The sequence below is a fragment of the Taurulus bubalis genome (assembly GCF_910589615.1).
Source record: "Taurulus bubalis genome assembly, chromosome: 11".
In the NCBI taxonomy this organism is placed as follows: domain Eukaryota; kingdom Metazoa; phylum Chordata; class Actinopteri; order Perciformes; family Cottidae; genus Taurulus; species Taurulus bubalis.
The window spans coordinates 2,312,450-2,337,089 of NC_136599.1; the positions used below are offsets into that span (position 1 = coordinate 2,312,450).

Genomic DNA, 24,640 nt, shown 5'->3' on the forward strand with positions numbered 1-24,640 from the left:
GGGGTTTACATGGGGGAGGTGGGGCTTAATTGAGAGGGGCGGGGCTTCAGCGTGGTTCATATGGTGCGTGTTTGTCCGCGCACCTTTGACATTTTATAACTTGACAATCACGTTACTGTCTCAAATATTCACTGATAAAACACTATTTACATGTCTGAAGATTAAATATAAGCAGGTCAGTTAGTTTTTAGATGCTTTAGAAACAAGAAGTGTTAAAATATTTGTAGTCAAATCAACTAGTTTACAGGATATTGAACCTACGTTTCTATACAATTCGTGTAATGCTTGAGGCTCGCACTACGCCGTTGAGCCGGGGAAAAGCTTTCTCTGAAACGGGGGCGGAGCTTATCTTACACTGGGGGTGGGGCTTTGCTCGCAGTTTGAAGTAGTTTTTCTTTTTAAGCATTTTTGAGTAGTTTCTTAGTATTGTTTGTTGTCTTGTCAGGTTTTGGAGCACGAAGATATTTAAAACAAACTGTTTGTTGTTGCTGATGTGAATTAAAACGTTTTTAGCGGAAGAGAGATATTCGCAATAGAGAAATATTGATCGTAAGGCAATAGTGATTGATCAGTTAATAATCTGCTGTAAAAGTGACAAATGTTTGTATGTGAAAGGTTGGAAATAGAAATCATATTGATTGATAGCGGATTCGTTTGTTGTACGTCGGTTGGTACAGCAGCTAGTAGAACACCAATTAGAAAGTTCATCACAGATATATTAAATCAACACAATTCATCTGACTTTGATTTGTGATTTCCACGTATGCATCATTCTTTAGTACAAAGATTACTTAAGTATATGTATATATAGTTTATATATAACTTTGACATGTTAAAAGTATAATAAATGGGAGGCACAGAGTGTCATAGAAAAGTATGAACTTATTAATTTGCACAGTGATTTCCTGTAATAATGTTCTTCAAAATAACGAGCAGTTCCTCACGAGTGACGTAGGCGGCACACGATTGGTCCGTTGAGAGCGAGAGGACGGCAAACGCCTCCTTTTATGCGAATGAGCCGAGCTGAGACCCCCTGTGGTGCTGCTCCACGTCTCTGAGGTCTGTCCAGCCTTCTTCATGGTGGTCTGGTTTGAGATCGTCAGTAAACCTGCAGGGACGCTTCAACCAGCATCATGAGACAAATGTCCCCACCAGACACATTAAGGCAACCCAACTGTAAACTGGCAGCCGTGATGAAATCATGAGCTACTACTGATTGTCCATGAAAAGAAAGTTCAAAGAGCATCGAGTCGAATCCTGAAACAGGAAGTGAGTCCATGAGAACCCCGATGGTCGTTCATGTGGAGACGTTGGTGTAGATTTGATGACAGAGTCTCTAAATGTGTGACCAGAGAAGAAGAAGCAAACCGTTCCTCGTCATCTTCATCCTCCGTTGCATTACAGACCCATGAAGAAATAATGAAAGCTAAAAGAATCCTTTGTTGTGTCAAAGGTTAGTTTACTCGCGTATTTTTATTGTTTAGAATAAAGCAGACTTCATTGAGCTCTGGGGAACTGGTTGGTTTGTAGTCCACATGGATCAATATGCTGTTTCCTCTGTTTGGGTTCTGGTTTGTAGTCCACATGGATCCTGATGCTGTTTCCTCTGTTTGGGTTCTGGTTTGTAGTCCACATGGATCCTGATGCTGTTTCCTCTGTTTGGGTTCTGGTTTGTAGTCCACATGGATCCTGATGCTGTTTCCTCTGTTTGGGTTGACACACACACCAAAGTTCTCTGCAATATACTGCATGATGGGATTCTTCCAGATAACTTCTTTGAATATTCTTCCATCTGCAATTAAAGCACTGCGATGTATCTGATGCTATAACTGATCTGCATACTTGAAATATCAATGCAAGTATGGAAAATTAATTATATCCTTTTATGATGTACAATTATGTTGACAACCTGTATTCTGAATATGTTTACAATCTATAAATATACATTAAAGGTATTTATTTATTATCAGTCTTGTTTGTTTATTTTGATTTGTACATGAGACTCTGACCTTTTGACTGCTGACTGCCACTGAGCATGTGCAGAGTGTGTGTCTTCACTCTAGCTTGTTTCTGATTGGAAGTACGTGTTGCAATCTTCCCCGGTCTCCCCTGCTAATGGACTTGAGTTTGTTTAAACCATTCCAGCCATTATCTTCCTTTTATTCGGGGGCAGCAGGATATTCCAGATGTCTCTCTCCCCAGCAGCGCTTTCCAGCTCTTCCTGAGGAACCCAGAGGTTTTTCTAGACCCTCCATTGTGTTCTGGGCAGGCGGTAGCTTCCGGTTCTGTAAACTTGCATACTCTCTAACGACGACCAGGGGGCGACTCCTCTGGTTGTATAGAAGTCTATGCTTCATGTGTTAAAGCTGCATTCTCTCTCCTGACCACTTGGGGGCGACTCCTCTGGTTGTATAGAAGTCTATGCTTCATGTGTTAAAGCTGCATTCTCTCTCCTGACCACTTGGGGGCGACTCCTCTGGTTGTATAGAAGTCTATGCTTCATGTGTTAAAGCTGCATTCTCTCTCCTGACCACTTGGGGGCGACTCCTCTGGTTGTATAGAAGTCTATGCTTCATGTGTTAAAGCTGCATTCTCTCTCCTGACCACTTGGGGGCGACTCCTCTGGTTGTATAGAAGTCTATGCTTCATGTGTTAAAGCTGCATTCTCTCTCCTGACCACTTGGGGGCGACTCCTCTGGTTGTATAGAAGTCTATGCTTCATGTGTTAAAGCTGCATTCTCTCTTCTGGCCATCAGGGGGCGACTCCTCTGGTTGTATAGAAGTCTATGCTTCATGTGTTAAAGCTGCATTCTCTCTCCTGACCACCAGGGGGCGACTCCTCTGGTTGTATAGAAGTCTATATAAATGACTCTACTTCTCTTGATGTATTCCCTCAGTAAACATTGTAAACATGAGTTTATGTCTCAATCTCTAGTTTCAAGTCTTCTTCAATACAGCATGATGTTCATTTAGTAAATTATGGTCATTTAGAGTCAAACAGACCATAAAGCAGGGGACGCTTTAGGGGCGGGGCTACAAGGTGATTGACAGGACTCTACCACACACATGTTATGTTAACTATGTGTGTGTGGGTTAACTTGTTTTGCAAATGGTTGTGCGTATTGGGAACTGTTGTGGCTGGGGAAGCCTCTAACTGAATGAGACTTTGCCAACCTAATTCCCTTCACACACTAACAGCCTCTATCAATTGTTTATACACTGCAGGGTCGCTCTGCTCTCGTCTGTGCATGAAGGAGGATCGGCCTTTCAGCTGAAATCCTTAACTTTGCTAAATACTCTTTATAAGAAGTAATCAAGTTCCTCTTATTCTCGCGAAGAGAGTGTATCCTGTTGTAGTCCAAATTAGTGTGTGTTAAACTGTGATAAATAATGATGTCATTGAGCAGCTGCTAGGAAGATGAGAGGGATGTTGGAAGATAAAAAGAGAAAACTCAAAGCATCGAGTTTGGGATTTCTGCTTCGGACATTGCCGGACACTCAGCTGAGGGCATCATCCAGCATGAGCACGGGAGGACTCCCTCTCCGAGGATACCGATTCTGTTCTCTGTGACTTTGTACGGAGTCTGGAGGATCGCAGACGGTACTTCTATTCCTGGCGGGAGGAGTTGGGAGTAGTATATAGAGGGTGCACGCGTAAATGTGTACCCTCTATATACTACTCTATATACAGTGCATGTGTACACTATACTACTGTTGGGTATCCGGCGAGCCAGGAAGAAGTGTAGCAGAGGTGCCATCACCATATGGATAAACCGAATGACAGGAATTCAATTCAGTTCATTTTGTATAGCCCAAAATCACAAATGCAAATTTGCCTCGGAGGGCTTTACAATCTGTACAATATGTACACATAAGACAGGTCCCTGTCCCGGGAACTCACATTGGATCAGTAAAAACTGAAATAATAAAGATAGTAAAAACCCTTTCACAGGGAAAAAAGGGAAGGAACCTACGGGAGAGCAACAGAGGAGGATCCCTCTCCCCGAATGGACAGAAGCAATAGATGTCATGTGACCAGAATGAATAACGTAACGGAGTTACAGCACATTCAATGAATATGACAGAAATGATTCATATAATGAGTAGTAGGCATGGACCACGAATCCGATAACCACGATCCATGTCAGCAGAAGGCGGTAGAGAGGAAGGACATCAGCAGGTTCAGTAGGTTCTAAGTTTTTCCAAAACGGTGTGCTAATCCTGTATAGCGGCATGCTATCAATATGAAAATTGATATTTTCAAAACTCAGGGTGCTCTCTCAAGTCACTTACGAGTCCCTTCGATTCATATTTATGGTTTATGTTAATTTGTATTGGTGAATGGTGTCATAAACATGAACAATGGACTTATATTGACTTGTGAGGCCAAGAAGTGCCATTTTTTGCTGTATCACACCAGAGGCTAAGCTATGGACTGATGGGCCTTAGGAGGTCGATGAAGACTCCTGAGGACGGGTCCCAGAGCGCTTCATTTCAACAATCTCACCTATAGGACTTTTATAGTACTGTCACCCTCGGGATTTTTAGTACTTCCACCTATAGGAATTTGACAACCTGGAGGACTTTCTCTCTCTCCACCTGTCCAAGCTGGTTAGGACTTTCACTCACACACAGACACACAGCTTCATGACAGTCAACCAATCTATTACTGCTACAATTTAGGGGATTTATTTAAATTAGATCTTAGTCCAATTAGAAACAATATGCCAGTTTTTTGTAAACAGTTATGTCACAGTCCAATACTAGTGGGTATGTGTAACAGAGTTAGAAATACACTTTGTAATTTATTATTTTCAATGTATTTTATTTTATTTTTGTTTATTATTCAACGATCCTGTTGAGTGTTTGTGATTTTTTTTATGAGTTATTTTTATATAGCGTTATTTCTAAAATCTGTTTATTGCGGAAATTGTGTTTCATCTCTTCTGAGCCTCCTAGGCTTCCGTAGTCCCGTCTTTCCCTCACAGTAGTTCTATATTTCTGAGGGAAGCTGAGAGAGAGAGACCAGAAGGCAATGTGTGTTTTATTGTCTTCTGCAGGAGCAAATACATGCTGGAAAAACCATCTGAGTCGACTTCCTCCATGCCCTAAACACATCTGTTACATATGGATTCCTGTCTTATGGACTCCGGGAGTCCCACCGTCACGGCCGTCCCTTCCTCCTCACAGACCGAAGCCTCCAGTGCAGAACATTCTGAAAAAAGGTTCCTCTGCTTCCCTTTATGTTGACGTCGCGATGCATTCAGTCTGTGAGAGAGCAAAGGTCGTCCCGTTCAGGCCCGGTCCCCCCGGAGCCCTCCTGGCTGGCTCGCCAATTGTTGTGGCTGATTCGACTTATCGCTGGCTCGACGATGATCGACTTCTCTAATTTCTTACTACCATACACTTAAGTATTTAGCGGCTATCTGACGACTGATGAGACATCACATCTCATCCGACTTTAAATAGCTGACGAAGACATTTCGGAGCCAGGCCACATCCTTCATACCTCTAAGCGTTTGTTTTGCGCTACAGGGGTCAGCTTTAGGACACTTACGCCTCGAGGGCCTCGGTTTGCATTTAGATAATTAGTTATAGGTGAGATATACAACTAGTTACAAAAGATTTAACCCGCATATAAATATATATTGTGGATACATACTGTAGATTGTTGTGGAATATATATATATATATATATATATATATATATATATATATATATATATATATATATATATATACACACACACATAAAACATTTTCCTTCGACATAACACAATCCATTGTTGAAATATTTAGATGTATCGTCGGCAGTAATCCTACATGTGTATGATTACTGGTGCAGGACGAGTTAAGCTGCTCGAGGACACACAAGAAAGAGAAAAATAGTTTTATTTCAAATAGAGCAGACAATCTGTTTTCAACTATCAAAATAGAATTACAGCAGAAAGGTTCTAATATCCTTTAAGGTTTCCCATTACAGCCCATTTCATGATAATAATTATAATACAATACATTTTCACACTAAGAGCAAAACACAACAATACCCAAAGTAGACACATGATTACATTAAAGAAGGCCAGTTGAGTGAGAAACATCAATATATAATCATAATCATAATAGCAATATTAACCATAACTCCTATGTCATATTGAGAGATTAAATACAAAGTTTCAAAAGATAGAATCGTTCAAATCGTTGTTACTAATAAAAGAGACATTTAAAAATGAATAAGTCACAATAGATTCAGTAGGTGAGGAAAGATATGCAGAATAATAAGTACGGTGGAACCACAACAAACACCATAAAACAACCTCTAATCAAACATCACTCAAAGTCTAAATAATATCAGATTACCTCATCAACTCACACGATTAACATGAAAACGAAAAAACCTAAATATTTAAAACCCCTATACCACAAATTAAATGGTCACTTTGTTGGCGTGACCGCTGGCTGAATGATGATTGATTTGTTAATGTGACTTAATAACCAGCTGCAGATGGAGAAGGGAGTCTAAATAACAAAGTCAAACATGATTAAACCAAAACAAAAGGTTTGTCTATAATATTCAATAATGATCCTCGTTACTTTTAAATCATTTGTTTTTGGAGAGAAATGGCGTCCTCAAGATTTCGGCTGTGCTCTTTAACACGCTCACCTTGTGGAGTGTCTTCATAATAATAATCAACCAGAATGAGGATCAGGGAGGGATGGCTTTCCTTTTTTTGTTAGTTTTAATCTTCATTTTCCAAAACTGCTTCATCCATTGTTTTGGATGTTTTCCTCATCGGTGGTCTCCGGGCTTACCGTGTCTCCTACTGGCTGTAAATAAAGACAAAAGTACATCAGTATCAGTAATGAGAGCAGTGCAGAGTGACGGATCCTATTCAACATTACTGAAGCGGAGACTTCCTGAAATTAATTGACCAATAATTAGTCAAACAATGGTTATCAGCGGACCTGGACAGCAGTAACTCTAGATCCAAGACTTTGGAACGTAACATATAATACACAGAAGCCTCCATGGTACTTTGAATACATCCTTCTATATTTATCAGCCTAAATCTAAATATTACCTCAGCTTGTGGCATTTCTTCCCTGGCTCACAACAACTGGCTCACGCACTTCTGAACCTCACTCAGACCGGTTTTATCAATCTTCTGAGTGGTTTCATCAATCTTCTTCCAGTAAACCCGGATCAGCTGCTCAGAGAAGCATGTTGGCTTAAACATGGACGCCTGACAAGAATGAAAGCAGAAAACATGAAAATGATTACATAAATATATAAATACACACAAGCTAATGCCAGGGAAAGATTAACATTGAAACTGTTGTGGTCATTGCTTTAGTTCTGACCTGGTCTTCGGTGAGCGTTACTGCTGTTTCTGGGTCGCTCTTTGAGTAGAACCCCATCTTCATGATGGGATCCTTGTCTCCCATCCCATAGTCCATTTTAACAAACTAAAAGAGACAGAAGACAGACACATTTTTTTAAGCCATTAAAGGAAGGCAACATCTCACCAATTAAAAAAAAATGATATCCAAGATATTTAAAGACAAAGGGAAATTATAACATTAAATAATTATGTTAAAGGTTGGACTGTCAAGGAATAATGAAAGCTTTATTATTATGTTTCATGCTCGAGGATGAAAAACTCCCCATAGAAAAGAATAGTGGACATTTGACAGGAACAAAATATAATGTTGTTAGTTGTTCTGGTGGGTCTGTAAAGTGTTGCAGCTCGCTGAAAAGAGAGCAGACGAATGGCTGGCTCGTTAGCTAGTTGACTAGTAAGCTAGTTGGCTAGTTAGCTTGTCCATTTCCGGAGCTGTTAACCCAGCTGGCAACCGGCCCACTGTTCCGCTCATTTTCTGTAACCGGTGTAGCATTAAAGCATGGTGGAATAATCAAGCGAACTAACTAGCCAGCTGTCCGTTAGTTAGCTAGCTAGCTTGCTAATTCCACCATGCTTTAATGCTACACTGATTACAGAAAATGAGCCGAACAACATTGTCACTCTTCTGTTGATAGCAGTGAACTTTCACACGCTACATCAGAAGAGTGAGATTGAAGCATTAAGCTGGTATGTTTTACTCATAAAGTCTGGATCTCTATGCTTCGTAATGTTTCTACTGCTCGGTGGGTCGTGAGGAGAATTGAGTGCTGCTTAATTTTCTGTAAAGCACAATGTTTTTCAGTATTTACCTACTGGTGCGGTAATCACAAGAAAGGTTAATTTTGTATATAAGAATCCTTTTGAATATTTTGAATTTGTGGAAAAGCTGCTCCTCAAGACAGCGACTTGTTCCATAGTAAAGTGTTTGTCATAGATTCAGTGAGTGTGTGTTCTCAGTTACAGTTAGGTCATTTCAGTCTTTTTGAAACTACTTCTTAGTTGTTGGACTTTTTTGTTTGTGCATGAAAGCTGTTGAGTCTGTTTAAAAATGGCTGCAAATTCTGAATTGTTATGTATGTTGTAATACCTCGTGTCCTCAAGATGCACTTTTTGTTTTTTAATTAAAATGCAGCTAATTGAGTGTAAAAGGGAATAGTTCCCTCTCTAGCATCAACACCAGCTGCTCGTTTTGGTTTATCATCAAACTTGCTAGGTCAGGTCAAAACTGGACCATATTTTCATTAAATTAATTTGAGAAGTCGAGAATGTTCCTCGATTTGGGTCGCGGCTTGTCATTCAGGGGAGATGGTGGGTCCTGCAGCCAGACCAGTTGAGAACCACTGGTTTAGACGTTACTATCATCCAGTGGTTCTCAAACCTTTTCTGTCACACCCCACTTTGGAGGAAGAAAAAGGTCCATGCCCCTGGTCCATGCTGAATTTTATTAAAATAACTTTTTGTGACTCCTCCATCTGTGCTTTTTCAAATAATAGAATAAAGAAAATTGCAATCACTTTTAAGTAAACAAGATTGTTGCATCAGACAAATACAAATAGAATGTGCAATACCTTTGTTAGAAAAATGCAAATAATGCTCTATCTGTGCAAAAAAAAACTAATAGTTGGCAAAAGAATAGCTTATTGTGACTTAAAGTAACCTGTTTTGCACTGAATATCATTTATCGTAAACATTTACACGAAAGTACAGGCATTTCGGCATGTATTGATTAATTACTTAGTTTTATGTCTGTGTACTTTTGTAATATGTGAAATAAAGTTATCAAAAATCTGCATTTCTCTCTGCGCCCCACCTGTAATACCACCGCGCCCCAGGAGAGGGCCCCAACAGTTTGAGAAATACTCCTATAAACCCTCGACTCGCCGTAAGTCGGTTTAGTTTATTCTGAACTCAGCATCCTACAACGGTCACAATGGAAAGAAACCTTCACCACTAAATGGGAATGTCCTTTCTGCTCTTATTGCCTCTCTCTGGTTCTCACCCTGACTGAGTAAACCTTGTGGGAGCAGTGACACACGAGCAGACAGATCAGCAAAAAGAGGAAATCCAAAAAAGTGATGTTTTTAAATGGGAAGCCAATCAGATAATTTTACACTATCTTCTATAACAATCATGATCCAGCGACAGGCATAAGCAAAGTAAAGATGGAGTGATCGCTGCTCAATACCTGGACATTATATGTGACTGTTGAAGGCGATTGCTTTCCGTGTAATGATCCTCGAGAATCAACCCTTCACAGACATCTAAGTTTTAACTACAAAGTTTCCACCACATGAAGTAAAAGTAATTGGGCTAAAAACTCACGTGAACATCAAAGTCGTCGTTGTTTGTTGTCAGTCCGGCACCGTGACAGGCTTCAACCAATTCATTTTTCCGACGTTTCAAGGCCTTGGGGAGAAAATGTGATTAGTGGGAGAGATTTTAAATGAATTCCAACTCAACAATCAGTGGACGTACTCTAATCCACAATAAATAAAACCTCCCAAGTAAATGTATAAAGGCGTAAATCTTAATATAAATATTTTAGTGTGTATGAGGAAAACGGAGCTTTAGCAAAACTAATGGTAATGGTGAACGCCTGCCCAGTTATTGTGAAGGGGCAGTAAAGAACAAGTTAAGACAAAGTTTCTGAACCTGGTTGAATTCAGGTGTTACAGCGGCACAAAGACAAAAGAATTATAATAATATGTGATGTGGTAAAGTAGTTAAAATAACATGTACACTACATGTTAACATGTCAATAGACAAAGTACACAGTGGACATAAGACAGGAGGAGCCGGGGATTGAACCACCAACTCTTCCTCCTCCACAGCTGTTATAGTATTCATGAGCCCTGATTCAAAATATAACATATTTGTTCCATTGACGACAGGAACTGCTGTTGCTCTCACTGAAGTTTCTTCTCATTCATATCTCACACATCATATCTTAAAGGATGAAGAAAAGTTCAAGTAACTAGAGTAAATAAACTCACCTCTACACCGTCGACTGACTTCATCTCAGTGATCATGGCCTTAGGGAGGAAGGGAGGGAGAAAAGGTGAGAGACGGGAGGGACAAAAAGTTAAATGTAAAAATGCAACTTCCTCTCTGGGTTTTCACTCTGTCCACAACAACACAGCAGTCATCATAAACTCCAGGCGCCTGTTGCATGAAACTCTTTGTGGAGTCACAGATAAAACCGGGTGTGCAAACAAAGACAGAAATATGCTGACGATTTTTTTCATCAGATTCATGATCCACACGTGTGCCTTCTTACTCTGAATCATCGTGCCTCATTTCCTCAGTTCTCTATAAATAAATGCAGAAACGCCCTCAAACATACGTTTGCATATTAATGTGTTTCTGCTTCACCGGTCATTAGACCTGTCAGGGAGAAGAGCGGGGAGATGATGTGTTTAAAAGGAAATAAAAAGGAAATGAAAGAGCTGAAATTCACTCACAATTCATTACTGAAAAAATAATAACACAATCAGAAAAATTGTCAAGCACCCTAAAAACAATGTTTCTCCTTTATACTCGATGCCTCCTGCTCATCTCACCTCCAGCTATCTGAAACCGTGTGTTTGAATGGTCTAAGTATTCCTAAGGTGAGCACATTCTCCCTTTATAAATATCAGTTCATGTGTGGGAAAAGACGTTTGCAAGGATTTAAAAACTTTATAACCTAAACTTTATTTAAATGGTCTTATACATACATGAAATCTGAGCTGCGGAATCGAACAGGCAACCTTCTGGCCAAAAAATTCCCTCCAGACGTTCCTAGATACACAAGACTGGGGCCGATGAGAGCTCAGTGACCCTGACCTTTGACCTCTAATTCTAATCAATGACAATTTTGAAGAGATTCCCTCCAGGCGTTCCTGAGATATCGTGTTAATGGGAATAGGCCGGACGTACAGACGTCCATCAGGACCGACAACCCCAAAACATCCACGGCTGCTGTCGGCGTGGAGGCATCACAATTAAATCATCCTGAACCTTGAAGTGAGATTCAATATTTCTGTGAATTTGCTGCCCTGCCATTTGTCCTTAAAAAAATATTAGAAAAGGTCAAGTGGCTGCGCCCTTAAGAGGGCAACAGTCCAGGCCTGACTGTAGTACAGACACACAATGACTCTAGTGTGTACCTCGGTGGCCTTTGTTTCACCCAGAAACCTGGAGTGCTGTCGGGAGACGATCCTCTCTAGAATCTTCTTAGCCTCAACCAACTGCGGGTTGGGAGAGTGGAGTATTTGTTCATAAACATGATCTACAAGAGAGTTAGAACAAACCAAAGAAAGGGTCATAAATAAATAATTGGCATCATAATGTGAGAGGCATAACTCAAATAAATAAGCAATATCAATGTGATGCCAAACTCAAGTATCCAATAATACCGAAGCAACCGAAACAGAGAATGTCCAGTTTGGGATCTCTCTCCTGTGCAGAGGGCTTTAAGAAGAGCGTCTGGAGTTTAAAGGGTTGTGTCTTTGTTGAGTCTTTACGAGTGCAAAAGTGTTAGTGGATTAAATGCTGTGTTTATCTGCTCTAGTGTGTCTGCAGTCATTGGCTGTTCAGCACACTGGCTAACTACCTATAGCACTGGTCGTATTCCCCAAATTTGTGGAAATATTACTCTGACCCACAATGCCCTGCAGCAGATATATGTTCCAGATGGTCAAAGTTCAAGGTGTAATCTTATGATGAAGTATTAATGTACTTTGTAAGAGCAGCTGCAGTATGTGTGATTTGGAAATCAGTGTTTGTGTTTGTTAACGTGGCACAGATGGTGGTTCACTCCTCCCCGTGTCTTCATGGTAAAACACGAGCTCACAGCTCACAGCTCAGTGGTTTCTACAGACCGTTCAGCTTGGTGTAGGCCTCCATGTCCTCTATGGCTGTGGAAAGCTTGAACTTCTTCCCTCCTGAGCCTTCAATCTGGATGTGCTGGTCTGCTTTTACAAAGGCCTCCAAGATCCTGAAATATCACATCATCACTTTATGAAACATTTTGCTGTGAAACATGCAAGAGAGAGAATAATGAAGCAAATGAAAATAAGCATTAACAGAAAAAGGTAAAGGTAGCTACTCACATAGACTCTATGCCATTTTTCACTTTGTGCTGGCAGGCTCTTTGGTGGAGAAGGTATCTTAAGTGGAACAAGTCGTACAGATTGTTCACCTCCTGTGGAGAACATCGCTTATAGTTTAGTCACAACTGATAAGAAATGACTGCGTTTTAAAATCCGATTTTTAACAAAGCAGGGCCCATGGGTCAATATTTGAGCTTGGGAAATTTGAATCAATACTCATTAATTTAAGTTTGCGAAGCTCTATGAGTCACGGTTTCAATGGCTCCCTGATTCCTTCATCGTTGCCTCATTTACCCCGTGTGTGTGTGTGTGTGGGTTTGTTTTGTGTGTGAGAGTCGTGCCACTCGGTTGAGAAGAATAGCTGTATGTTGTATGTGTAAGGTTTGAGGGAGCCGACATGTCAGCCTTATATCCATCAAGAAAGTGTATATAATATGACCAGGGAAATGTGTGAAGCGCGGATTATAACAGTTTAACCATCATGGTGTGAAAATAACCATTTTTACAATCCATCCATCCATTATCAGCCGCTTATCCGGGGTCGGGTCGCGGTGGCAGCAGGTCCAGCAGGCCGACCCAGGCTTCCCTCTCACCCGCAACACTTTCCAGCTCATTCTGGGGGATCCCGAGGCGTTCCAAGGCCAGCCGGGAGATATAATCCCTCCAGCGTGTCCTTGGTCTTCCCCGGGGTCTCCTACCAGTTGGACGTGCCTGGAAAACCTCTAATGGGAGGCGTCCAGGAGGCATCCTGACTAGATGCCCGAACCACTTCAGCTGACTCCTTTCGACACGAAGGAGCAGCGGCTCGACTCCAAGCTCCCTCCTGATGTCCGAGCTCCTTACCCTATCTCTAAGGGTGAGCCCGGCCACCCTGCGGAGGAAGCTCATTTCGGCCGCTTGTATCCGAGATCTTGTTCTTTCGGTCACGACCCAGAGTTCGTGACCATAGGTGAGGGTTGGAACGTAGACCGACCAGTAAATGGAGAGCTTCGCCTTCCGGCTCAGCTCCCTCTTCACCAGGACGGACCGGTACAGCGCCTGTTTTATTGCTGCAGCCGCACCGATCCGCCTGTCGATCTCCCGCTCCATCCTACCCTCACTCGTGAACAAGACCCCGAGATACTTGAACTCCTTCGCTTGGGGTAGGCAGTTTGTCCCCACCTGGAGGGAGCAATCCACCGGTTTCCCGTCAGAGCACCTTGGCCTCAGATTTGGAGGTGCTAACTCTCATCCCTGCCGCTTCACACTCGGCTGCAAAACGCCCCAGTGAATGCTGGAGGTCAACGTCCGAGGAGGCAAACAGGACCACATCATCCGCGAACAGCAGAGAGGCGATCCCGAGACTCCCGAACCGGATCCTCTCCGCCCCCTGGCTGCACCTAGACATCCTGTCCATGAAGGTCACGAACAGGACCGGTGATAAAGGGCAGCCCTGGCGGAGGCCAACACCCACCGGGAACGTGTCTGACTTACTACCGAGGATACGAACACAGCTCCTACTGCAGGCGTACAGAGACCGGATGGCCCGTGCCAACGGGTCCGGCACCCCATACTCCCGCAGCACCCCCCACAAAAACCCCCGAGGGACCCGGTCGAAAGCCTTCTCCATGTCCACAAAGCACATGTAGACTGATTGGGCAAACTCCCAGGACCACTCCAGTAGTCTTGCAAGGGTAAAGAGCTGGTCCACTGTTCCACGACCGGGACGGAATCCGCACTGTTCGTCTTGAATCTGAGGTTCGACAAGCGGTCGGAGCCTCCTTTCCAGCACCCTGGCATAAGCTTTTCCCGGGAGGCTGAGCAGTGTGATGCCACGATAGTTTGAGCACACTCTCCGGTCCCCCTTCTTGAAGATGGGAACCACCACCCCGGTCTGCCAGTCCATGGGCACTGTTCCCGACCCCCATGCGACACTGCAAAGGCGTGTCAACCAAGACAGCCCAACAATGTCCAGCGATTTCAGCATCTCAGGGTGGATCTCATCTACCCCTGGTGCCTTGCCACCAAGGAGTTTTTTGACAACCTTAGTGACCTCTGCCAGGGATATGGGAGAAACCACCCCAAAGTCTTCCGGCGCTGCCCCCTCTCCGTGGGATATGTTGGCCGGGTTTAGGAGTTCCTCAAAGTGCTCTTTCCACCGCCCGACGATGTCCCCAGTCCGGGTCAGCAGTTCCCCCCCCCCCCCCCCCCCCCCCCCCCTTGCTGAGAACAGCCTCGGGTAGCCCCTGCTTTCCCTTCTTGAGCCGTCGGATGGTTTGCCAGAACGTCCTTGAGGCCAACCGAAAGTCCTTCTCCATGGCCTCCCCGAAATCCTCCCATGCCCGAGTTTTAGCATCCGCGACCATCGTAGCTGCAGCCCTTCTGGCCTGCCGGTACCCGTCAGCTGCTTCAGGAGACCCCTGGGCCAGCCAGGCTCGAAAGGCCTCCTTCTTCAGTTTGACGGCTTCCCTCACCCCCGGTGTCCACCACCGGGTTCTCGGGTTGCCGCCACGACAGGCACCGATGACCTTCCGGCCACAGCTCCGAGCAGCCGCGTCCACAATAGAGGCTTTGAACATGGTCCACTCGGGTTCCATGTCCCCAGCCTCCCTCGGGATTTGTGAGAAGTTCTTCCCGAGGTGGGAGTTGAAGACCTCCCGGACAGGATCCTCCGCCAGACATTCCCAGTTCACCCTCACTGCACGTTTGGGCTTGCCAGGTCTTTCTAGCCGACTCCCCCGCCATCTGATCCAACTCACCACCAGGTGGTGATCAGTTGACAGCTCTGCTCCTCTCTTCACCCGAGATCAGATGATACGACTACAAAGTCGATCATTGATCTCCGGCCTCTCACCCTGGGCAACTCTAGAAAAGGACAAAGTCCAAACCTTCTCCAGGAGCTTGGTTCCAGAGTCCATGCTGTGCGTGGAGGCGAGCCCAACTAAATCTAGCTGGTACCGCTCCACCTCCTGCACCAGCTCCGGCTCTTTCCCCGCTAGCGAGGTGACGTTCCACGTCCCTAGAGCTAGTCTATGCTGCCGGCGATCGGCTTGCCCAGGTCTCCTGCCTAGCCCGCCGCCCGGTCTGCATAGCACCCGACCCCGATAATTCTCCCCGCGGGTGGTGGGTCCACGGGGTGACTACTGCTCCATGTTGTTTCTTCGGGCTGAGCCCGACCGGGCCCCATGGGCGAAAGCCCGGCCACCAGATGCTCGACGACGAGCTCCCCTCCTGGGTCTGGCTCCGGGAGGGTGGCCCGGTTTCCCTTGTCCGGACGAGGTAGCTTTAGACCGTGGGCTGCTATTCATCAGGGTTTTTTTAACCGCTCTTAGTCTGGGCTCTCCCCCGAGACCTGTTTGCCTTGGGAGACCCTACCAGGGGCTGACGCCCCGGACAACATAGCTCCTCCACCACGTTAAGGTGGCGATTCATTGGAGGAGCATTTTTATCATTTTTATAATAAAAAATCTATTTTCCCCAACAATTGTGATATAAACACGTAATATAGTGACATCCCTCGTAGTAACGTAGCTCATCGGGCAATCCTTATTGTTGGATCCTGAAATGGTTTCAAAAAAGAAGAAACTGCAAAGTCGTCACCTTGTCTCTTGTGCAGATTTGCTGAATCCCGTCCACTTTACAAACCCTGGCAAAGTGTATGAAGCGGAGATGGTCAAAGTTGGTCTTGATGCCCAGGTGGTGGGCGTCCCTGAGAAGAGACAGAGAGGAAATATGAAAAGAAGAAGCTTCTTACGTTAAACTAATCAAAGCACTCTGGTGAATGCTGCATATTGTTAGAATAATGAGAACATTGTAATAATTTGGGGTAAATAATACATTGTAGTTCATCCCTCTGCTCTACAGTCGCTGTTCAACAAGGCCCACCTGGCGAGGTAGTCAAACTTGTCCACATCAATGCCATTTCTTTTGTTGGCCACGATATCGTAGAGGAAGAGCTTGTCTGGACGGCCTACAGGTAGAGGGTCTTCAGGTGACTGTGGAGATGACAGCACACCAGTGGCATTAGAATGGCTGCTGCAGCAAACATGACGATACTGATGGATTTCACTCAGATACGAACCCGTCCTTTAATCATCTCTTTGATGAACGTCACATCAATGGGCAGCTTCAGGCCATGTTTCTTCATTATCTCCTCCAGGTCATTGCTTTCCACCATGTGGTCAAACATCTCAAGAGAAGCTTCCTCATGCTGCAAGATACAGATTTGTGAACATATATACACAAGAATTCAAAATAAATGAGCCCATCTCCATAGGATACACAGACATGAATGCTTCTCTAATTTATTACATTTGATGCAAAAATCTACACAAACTCTGGTAAAAAATCATGTGGTACAAGGTTTTGTTCATGTTCATTGCACTATGGTTTGTTATTTAAATGATATTGCTTACAGTTATAATAATGCAATAATAATGTAATGATATCATAATGTTTCATGTCATTGTACAGCATACATATTTATGTTTTGGGAAAACCATTTAATAAACATGATGTCCCAACGCAGATGAGGAAGTCAAGAGCATGATCATGGCAAAGTCTAAATAATAATAATAATAATAATAATAATAATAATAATTTCAATTTATATAGCGCTTTTCAAGATACTCAAAGACGCTTTACATTATGGACAAGAGACAAAGACAAACAGAACAGAACAAAAATGAAAGAAAGCAAACAAAAAACAAACAAACAGGATATTTTGTGACAAAGAAAGAAAAGGAAAGAAAACTGGAAAAGCTGAGGGTCATAGTGGAGGATGGGTGCAGGGTTTAGCAGGTGAAAGAGAGTTGAAAGAGGTGTGTTTTGAGGGCTTGTTTGAATGATGGAAGGGTCAAAAGCTGCGTTCACACCAAAAGCGTTGCAAAAACGTTTTTGCAACGCTTTTGGTGTGAACGCAGCTTAACACCACCACCGCTGTGAAGGCAAAATATGGCAAAAATATCAGACAAGTTAAATACGTAAGTGTTGGGAAAATGTATCGGCTAATTTTAAGTGTGTGATCACCCCAATCAATCAGATTTACATTTATTTAAATGTTCCTGCTGGCAGTAGGCTTTCAGAATAAGTAGATAAAAACAAGCCCAAAGAGTATCTAATTGATACAAATTAATATATACTTATGAGAATATATATACTGTATGTGCGTATGTATCATGTACTATATATGTGTATATTCATGCAAGTGTAGATTACCACATAACTAGGAGTTTGAATATGTTTATGGGCGGATCAGTATGTATGTATTATTCATAATCAGAAATTCAATCAATTGAAGCAGTGAAAATAAATTGTGTGTGATTCTCTGTATTCTTATCACGATCACCTTAATCATGTTCTACAATAATGATATGTATGGTGTACTAATAACACTGTCAAATAATTATGAGTGCTTTCAACACATCCATAAGTTTCTTATGCGCTAAATAAACTTAAGAACAGCGGCATGCAGCGGCTTTCCCGATATTCTCTGCATCGCCGAGACTGTAGAGAAATGTACCGCTCGCAAAGAAGCGCACGGCTGTGATCCAGTCTATGCATACAGGCTGTGATCCAGTCTATGCATACAGGCTGTGATCCAGTCTATGCATACAGGCTGTGATCCAGTCTATGCATACAGGCTGTGATCCAGTCTATGCATACAGGCTGTGATCCAGTCTATGCATACAGGCTGTGATCCAGTCTATGCATACAGGCTGTGATCCAGTCTATGCTCGGCTGCGCCGTGTGGTGATCAATGTACGGCTCGAGAAGCTCTTGTAAATAAATGATTCCTTGTCGGCAGAATCGATAGCGCTCGTACAGGAAGTCATGAAGATGTGAGAACGGATCTTTGCAATCTCGAAGAACTTTCTCCCTATAAAACTAATATTGCTCCTTCATCAATGAGGAAGGGAGCTGCCTTTTTTGTCCGATGGGAGTGGCCAGCTTGTCCAGTGAATTATAGTTAGCCTGCGCTGGAGCAGGTAAAGCAGGGGTCTCAGAGACGCGGCCCGCGGGCCAATTGCGGCCCTCGAGATGATATTTTGCGGCCCCCACCTTAATATGAAAGTATAATGTTAGTGCGGCCCGCGAGTTTTATATGAATGGCGCTTGACAGCGTTGTGTGCGGAGCTGAACGAACCTACCAATCACGGTGTGGTATATGGCTCTCGGGGGCCGGACATTGACCGTCACTTGCGTGATGCAAGCAGAGAAACGTTTATCAATGAGTGAAAGCGACAGAAACGTTGCCATGGAGACGAGAGTTTTCTTCCGTGCCTGGCTGCAGTCACACCGCGACACCTGTCCGTCAGTAATAACAGTCCCCGATAACCCGGACCAATTCACACCGTTATTTGGGGGTTATTATTGTTTTATTTGCATTTCCTCACACGATGAACACTACATATATTTCTATATGATGTATATTATACAGTTATCGGGGACTGTTATTACTGACGGACCGTCTGACGGACAATCAGTAATTACAGCGGAACGACACACATTGCGGAAATAACATTATTCTCCGTGCGTCGGCTAAACACAAATATATTCCACAACCCCAAACATGTCTTTTTCAAAGCCTGCAGTGAAGAGAAAGGTTAATGATGAGCACCGGGTTGCAAATCTTAAAACCAGTTTACTGAGGCAACAAGATTTCTTCAAGAAAGCAACCAAAACGAACGATGCAGCAGTCAAAGCTAGCTACATGGTGAGTGAGATGGTTGCTAGGGCGGGAAAGCCATTCACAGAAGGTGAATTCATTAAAAAGTGCATGTTACAGGCTGCAAGTATAGTTTGTCCGGAAAAGAAAGATCAGTTTAGCAACATCAGCCTTTCTGCCAACACCGTGGCAGAGCGCATTTCTGACCTGTCAACTAACATTTATGATCAACTGTGCGAGAAAGCCAAATATTTCAGTTTATACTCGGTCGCTTTTGATGAGACCACAGACATCACAGACACTGCCCAGCTTGCAATATATGTCCGTGGTATTGATGACAATTTTGAAGTGATAGAGGAGTTGCTCACAGTAGTTTCAATGCATGGCCAGACCACCGCTCAGGAGATATTTCACCAGCTGTGTGATGCCATTGAGAATGCCGGTTTGCCATGGAAGAGGTTAGTTGGAATAACAACCGATGGAGCGCCATCAATGACAGGGAGGAAAAATGGACTAGTGACACTTGTTCAAAAAAAACTGAAAGAGGAGGGTGCAGAGGAGGCCATTGCTTTGCACTGCATTATCCATCAGCAGGCCCTTTGCAGCAAATGCCTGAAGTTTGACCATGTGATGTCTGTTGTTGTCAAATGCATCAACCAAATCAGATCCAGGGGATTAAAGCACCGAAGTTTCCGTGCTTTTTTAGAGGAAATGGAGTCTGAATATGGGGATGTGCTCTACTTCACTGAGGTACGTTGGCTCAGCAGGGGAAACGCGTTGAAGAGATTTTTTGAGTTGAGAGCAGAGGTGAAAGCCTTCATGGAGAAGGTTGGGGTGGCTGTTCCTGTGCTAAGTGATCCCAAATGGCTCATGGACTTAGCTTTTCTTGTTGACATCACACATGAGCTTAATGTACTGAACAAGAAGTTACAAGGCCAGGGGCAACTCGTCAGTGCTGCCTATGACAACGTGAGAGCGTTCTCCACAAAATGTCAGTTATGGAAAGCCCAGCTCTCTCAGACAAACCTTTGCCATTTCCCAGCATGCAAGGCACTCGTGGATGCAGGCACACCATTCAGTGCTGAGATGTATGTTGATGCCATTTTGAAGCTTCGGGAGGAATTTGATCACAGATTTGCAGACTTCAAGACACACAGAGCCACATTTCAAATTTTTGCAGACCCCTTCTCCATTGATGTGCAAGATGCCCCTCCTGTGCTTCAAATGGAGCTCATTGACCTGCAGTGCAACTCTGACCTCAAAGCCAAGTTCAGGGAGGTGAGTGGAAAAGCAGACAAACTTGGGCAATTTTTGAGAGAATTGCCTCCCAGCTTCCCTGAGCTTTCCCAAATGTTCAAGCGGACCATGTGCCTTTTTGGGAGCACATACTTGTGCGAAAAGCTCTTCTCCACCTTGAACTTCAATAAGTCCAAGTACAGGTCCAGACTTACTGATGATCATCTTCAAGCCATACTGAGGGTCTCAACTGCTTCCTCTCTCCAGCCAAACGTAGCTCAGCTATGCGAGAGGAAGCGCTGCCAGGTGTCTAGCAGCAAGAAGTAGGCAAGAGAAGCCATGTTCAAGCCATGTTCAGGTTCAAGGATTTATTTATTGTTACTTCTCACATAGTAAGTATGTGTATATAAGTATATAAGAGCAAAATTCTTTGGTTTAGAGCTCAACAACGTATCAGGAGAAACAGAAGACTGAAGAAACCACACATAGTTGCTGACTAGAGAAATCAAATTATTATTATTGTAATTATTTATGACTGATTTATTTACTTAATTCTCAATTTGTTTATTCATTTTTTGATCTTATTTTGTGTTAAAAATAAAAATAAAGACATTTTAAAAAATTGGAATTTTTTTAAGAAATCTTTTCTTGCGGCCCAGCCTCACCCAGACTCTGCATTCAGTGGCCCCCACGTAAATTGAGTTTGAGACCCCTGAGGTAAAGGGATTCCGATGTGTTGCTATGGTGACTTTTCCAAACTTGTTTCGTGGAACTGAAAAGCCTGACCTACGTCATGAAAATGATCCGGCTAACTCAGTAAACCAGGTACGAGGAATGCGACCCTGGGGGTGACAGGGTTAGTCAGTGAGGGACCCCCAATAACAATATAGCCAACAGCAAGTAGGAAACCTTTCAGCAGGCAGTAGTTATACTTATTATTCTTTAATCGCTGAGGATTGAGGAACACCGACACTGAACCATCTCCCACAGAGACCCATACGACTCCTTTGGCTCGATATCACATGTGCTGCCATTTCAACGGTTATTTTAAGGTTTCTTACCTTCCATTTTGAATCTGAACGGGCTTTGTGGATGAACTCCTCAAACTGATGGGAAAAAGGCCCATGTCCTAGATATGGATAAATAAACAAGAGTTTTTAAATTAAAAAACCCATCAAACTGGTGTTGGGTTATTCATTTTAAGATGTGTTAACTGGTAGCTGGAGAGGTGCTAGTTCATCTCCTGGGGACGGCCAAAGTGTGTGTGTGTGTGTGTGTGTGTGTGTGTGTGTGTGTGTGTGTGTGTGTGTGTGTGTGTGTGTGTGTGTGTGTGTGTGTTTAAGGGGAAACAAATCCCCTCAATGGTTGATAAAGTAATTCTTCTTTTTTCTAATCTGCTCCCATTTTCCGTTATTATTGTTTACTATTAATTTCGCAGCATTACTTTCATTAAAGTAACAACATGCTTCAGTCTGTTTGATTCCTTAAAATAAAAGTTCCATACAAATGCAAATTTCAAAAGAATTTCCATAAATATTTGACTTCCCCTGTTAGTGATGACTCAAAGAGACAATGACAAATAACATCTCAGATATTTACTGCTCTCTGTCTGAAATTGTGAGCCCTTTTTGTATAGTTATGTAATAATCACTAGTGATGGCGAGATGAAGCTCCCTGAAGCATTGAAGCTTTTCATCCAATTGGTTCGCTAATGGGCCGAAGCTTCACGGAGCTTCATTTGCTCTACTGCGCCACCAAGTGGACAATAGATGTAAAACAGGCAGAGTGATCATAACGACACCATGGCTTTTGTGTGTGAAGCTTTACATTGAATAAATGATGTTTGTGACGCCAATACATCAATTATTAACGTATTAATATTGTGTCTATCTTTATGATGTAATGGCGGGGTCAAAATCAAAACTCGAAACAAATTGGGCGAGGGTTGTGATGTGACTGGGTCAGTGGTTAGAATATCCGACTTTCAGTCAGAGGATCGGTGTTTCGAGCCTCGGCTCCGCTAGTCCATGTTGATGTGTCCAATTTTTTAAGTAAAAATAAGAACTTTTCCACAGTGCTGGGCTTTTTGAGACTATTTCGCCTGCTTTATAAAATACCCTTTCACAGGCACAGATGAAACTGGGTACAGAGAGGAAGGGGAAATCCATTGAGTTTCTCTGCCTCTTATATTTCAAATCGCACAGCAAACCCACCAACATGTCCTGAATCAGTCACGTGGTGCGGCCGGCTCAGAGGCTTCCAACGTCACCGCATACGTCATCGACACAAGCCTCGATGCGCGCTTCACCAAAATCTACCTGGTTACTGGACACGCGCATCGAAGCCTCGACACAAAAGGGCACATCACTAATAATCACACTTAAAGCATTAAACCTGGATGATCTGCTACTGTTGTTCTAATTAGCTGTAGCTCAACAAAATGCACATGTGGATGTCTTTATATCGTCTGCCTTCATGCATGAGATGTAATAGTGAGGCGGTGTGTGTCACTCACCCAGGTCATGGCAAAGACCAGCAATCTGCACACAAAGGACGTCTTTGTCAGTGATGTCGAGGTTCGTCTGCCTTGTTTGTAGAGCTTTTACGAGTTCTCCTGCCAAGTGTGCCACCCTTTACCCGGATACAACACAACAAAAACTAAAGTATCCTGCTGCAAAGTATGGACAGCTGTATATATATATATATATATATATATATATATATATATATATAAATGTGGTGTGCAATGTGTTTACTTTTGTTTTATTGATTGTTATTAGGTCCTTTACTGCAAACCAGTCTTTGCTCAATTTGAAGTGACTACCTGAAGACTTAAAACTGTCTGATGAGAGCAGACATACCCAATGGAGTGTTCAAAGCGGTTGTGGGATGCTCCTGGGTAAACAAAGTAGACCGCTCCAAGCTGCTTCATGTATCGCAGTCTCTGGAATTGAGGTGTGTCAATCATTCTGACCAGAAGAGGGTGTAACGGCACCGTGCCGTGGATGGGATCATTAAACACCTGGCAGAACACACAGAACAAAAACCAGTTCAGTTATCATCCAAGAGAGTACCAGTGAAACCAGACCCAGTTCTCCTGATCATTGAGCAACTAGTAGGACAAAGTAGAACAAATATTGGACGGATCTACTCTCTTTAAATTTCCCCACTGCGGGACCAATAAAGGATTATTATTATTACTTTTGACCCTGAAGAGCACCAGTAATAACTTATTTGTCTACTTGTAACATGTAAACATACATGATCTTGGTTTATTCACTGACTCTGACATCTTACACACTCTTTGCTGTTTTTTCTAAGGGCTCTTCAGCTTTGTGGATAAGCACATGATATATTACCTTGTCTGTCATCATGATCGCTATAGAAAATGGGGAAAAAAGAAAATACAGAACAACATGTGAGGGAACGAGCTGGAGAGAGAAAGGTGAGTTGTGAAACCTCAATAAAATCCAGTGAGGTGGATGTTGTTGAACCAAATTAGTGCTCAAATTCAGAGATTTTAGTTTTGTACAAACTAGACATTGAAATCTTGCTTAACAAAGGAAGACACTCACCTTTGTCCGTTTCCATCGACGATGTCTTCTTTAGCGTTTTGGAGCTTTTTGCGGTTGTATCTGCAGCTAACCAAAGTCTGGATAGTCACAAGCTACGCTGTATCGCTTGTTATATAGCTGATGACAGCGGACCTGCTCTAAACACAGGTTTTAACAACACGCCTCCGGCTTATGTCTCCACCACACCCATCAGATTGATCACTGCCCTCATAGGGAAATATGTAATATGTAAATATATAAGACCAAAACAGGTTTGTGAATAAAACGCAGAACAGGTCGCCTTATGCTGACGTTTAGGGACATTGATGGTGGCCATGATACATCTCTGAAAATGTGTACAGGATGAATTGAGAAGTTTGTGCAATTAAGAGGGTTTAATAAATCAAACTTGGATCACTTGCAGGAACAAACCTCACAACAGAAGGTGAGATTTAGGATAAGAACGGATTGTTGTTCTTGCATAGAGGCCCAATGAGGACAAGCAGGAAGACAAAGCTACACAGGAATGGCTTGAAAACACGCCAATGGAATCATTAAGCACCTGATAAAACATAAACTGGTCACACCATGTCCTTTTATGATCCAAGAGTACCAGTAAAAACACACCCAGTGCATAACGAGTGAACAAGTTTTTCTTCTTCATAAGATCAACACAGGCCTGTGATTGACAGGTCGTGGATAGTTTCACTT

General features: G+C 43.1%; 1 protein-coding gene across 3 annotated transcripts; it reads right to left on the reverse strand.

Annotated features, from left to right (window-relative positions):
• Positions 1–5,875: 5,875 nt before the first annotated feature.
• On the reverse strand, positions 5,876–24,070 carry LOC306743514 (deoxynucleoside triphosphate triphosphohydrolase SAMHD1-like). 3 transcript variants are annotated; one of them, XM_079226031.1, is made up of 16 exons: positions 23,951–24,070; positions 23,735–23,754; positions 23,237–23,397; positions 22,891–23,006; positions 21,437–21,504; positions 16,554–16,682; positions 16,358–16,467; positions 16,073–16,181; positions 12,494–12,585; positions 12,263–12,378; positions 11,549–11,670; positions 10,394–10,432; positions 9,723–9,806; positions 7,360–7,464; positions 7,080–7,241; positions 5,876–6,825 (listed from the first exon to the last, which is right to left on the reverse strand). In XM_079226031.1, the coding sequence occupies exons 1-15, from the start codon at positions 23,964–23,966 to the stop codon at positions 7,107–7,109; spliced, it is 1,422 nt and encodes a 473-aa protein (XP_079082157.1). In that variant the 5' UTR covers positions 23,967–24,070; the 3' UTR covers positions 5,876–6,825; positions 7,080–7,106. The 3 variants fall into 3 exon arrangements, with proteins under 3 accessions (XP_079082157.1, XP_079082156.1, XP_079082158.1); XM_079226030.1 differs by having other exon boundaries at positions 9,723–9,824; XM_079226032.1 differs by lacking the exon at positions 23,735–23,754 and having other exon boundaries at positions 9,723–9,824; positions 23,951–24,021.
• Between the last annotated feature and the right edge of the window lie 570 nt (positions 24,071–24,640).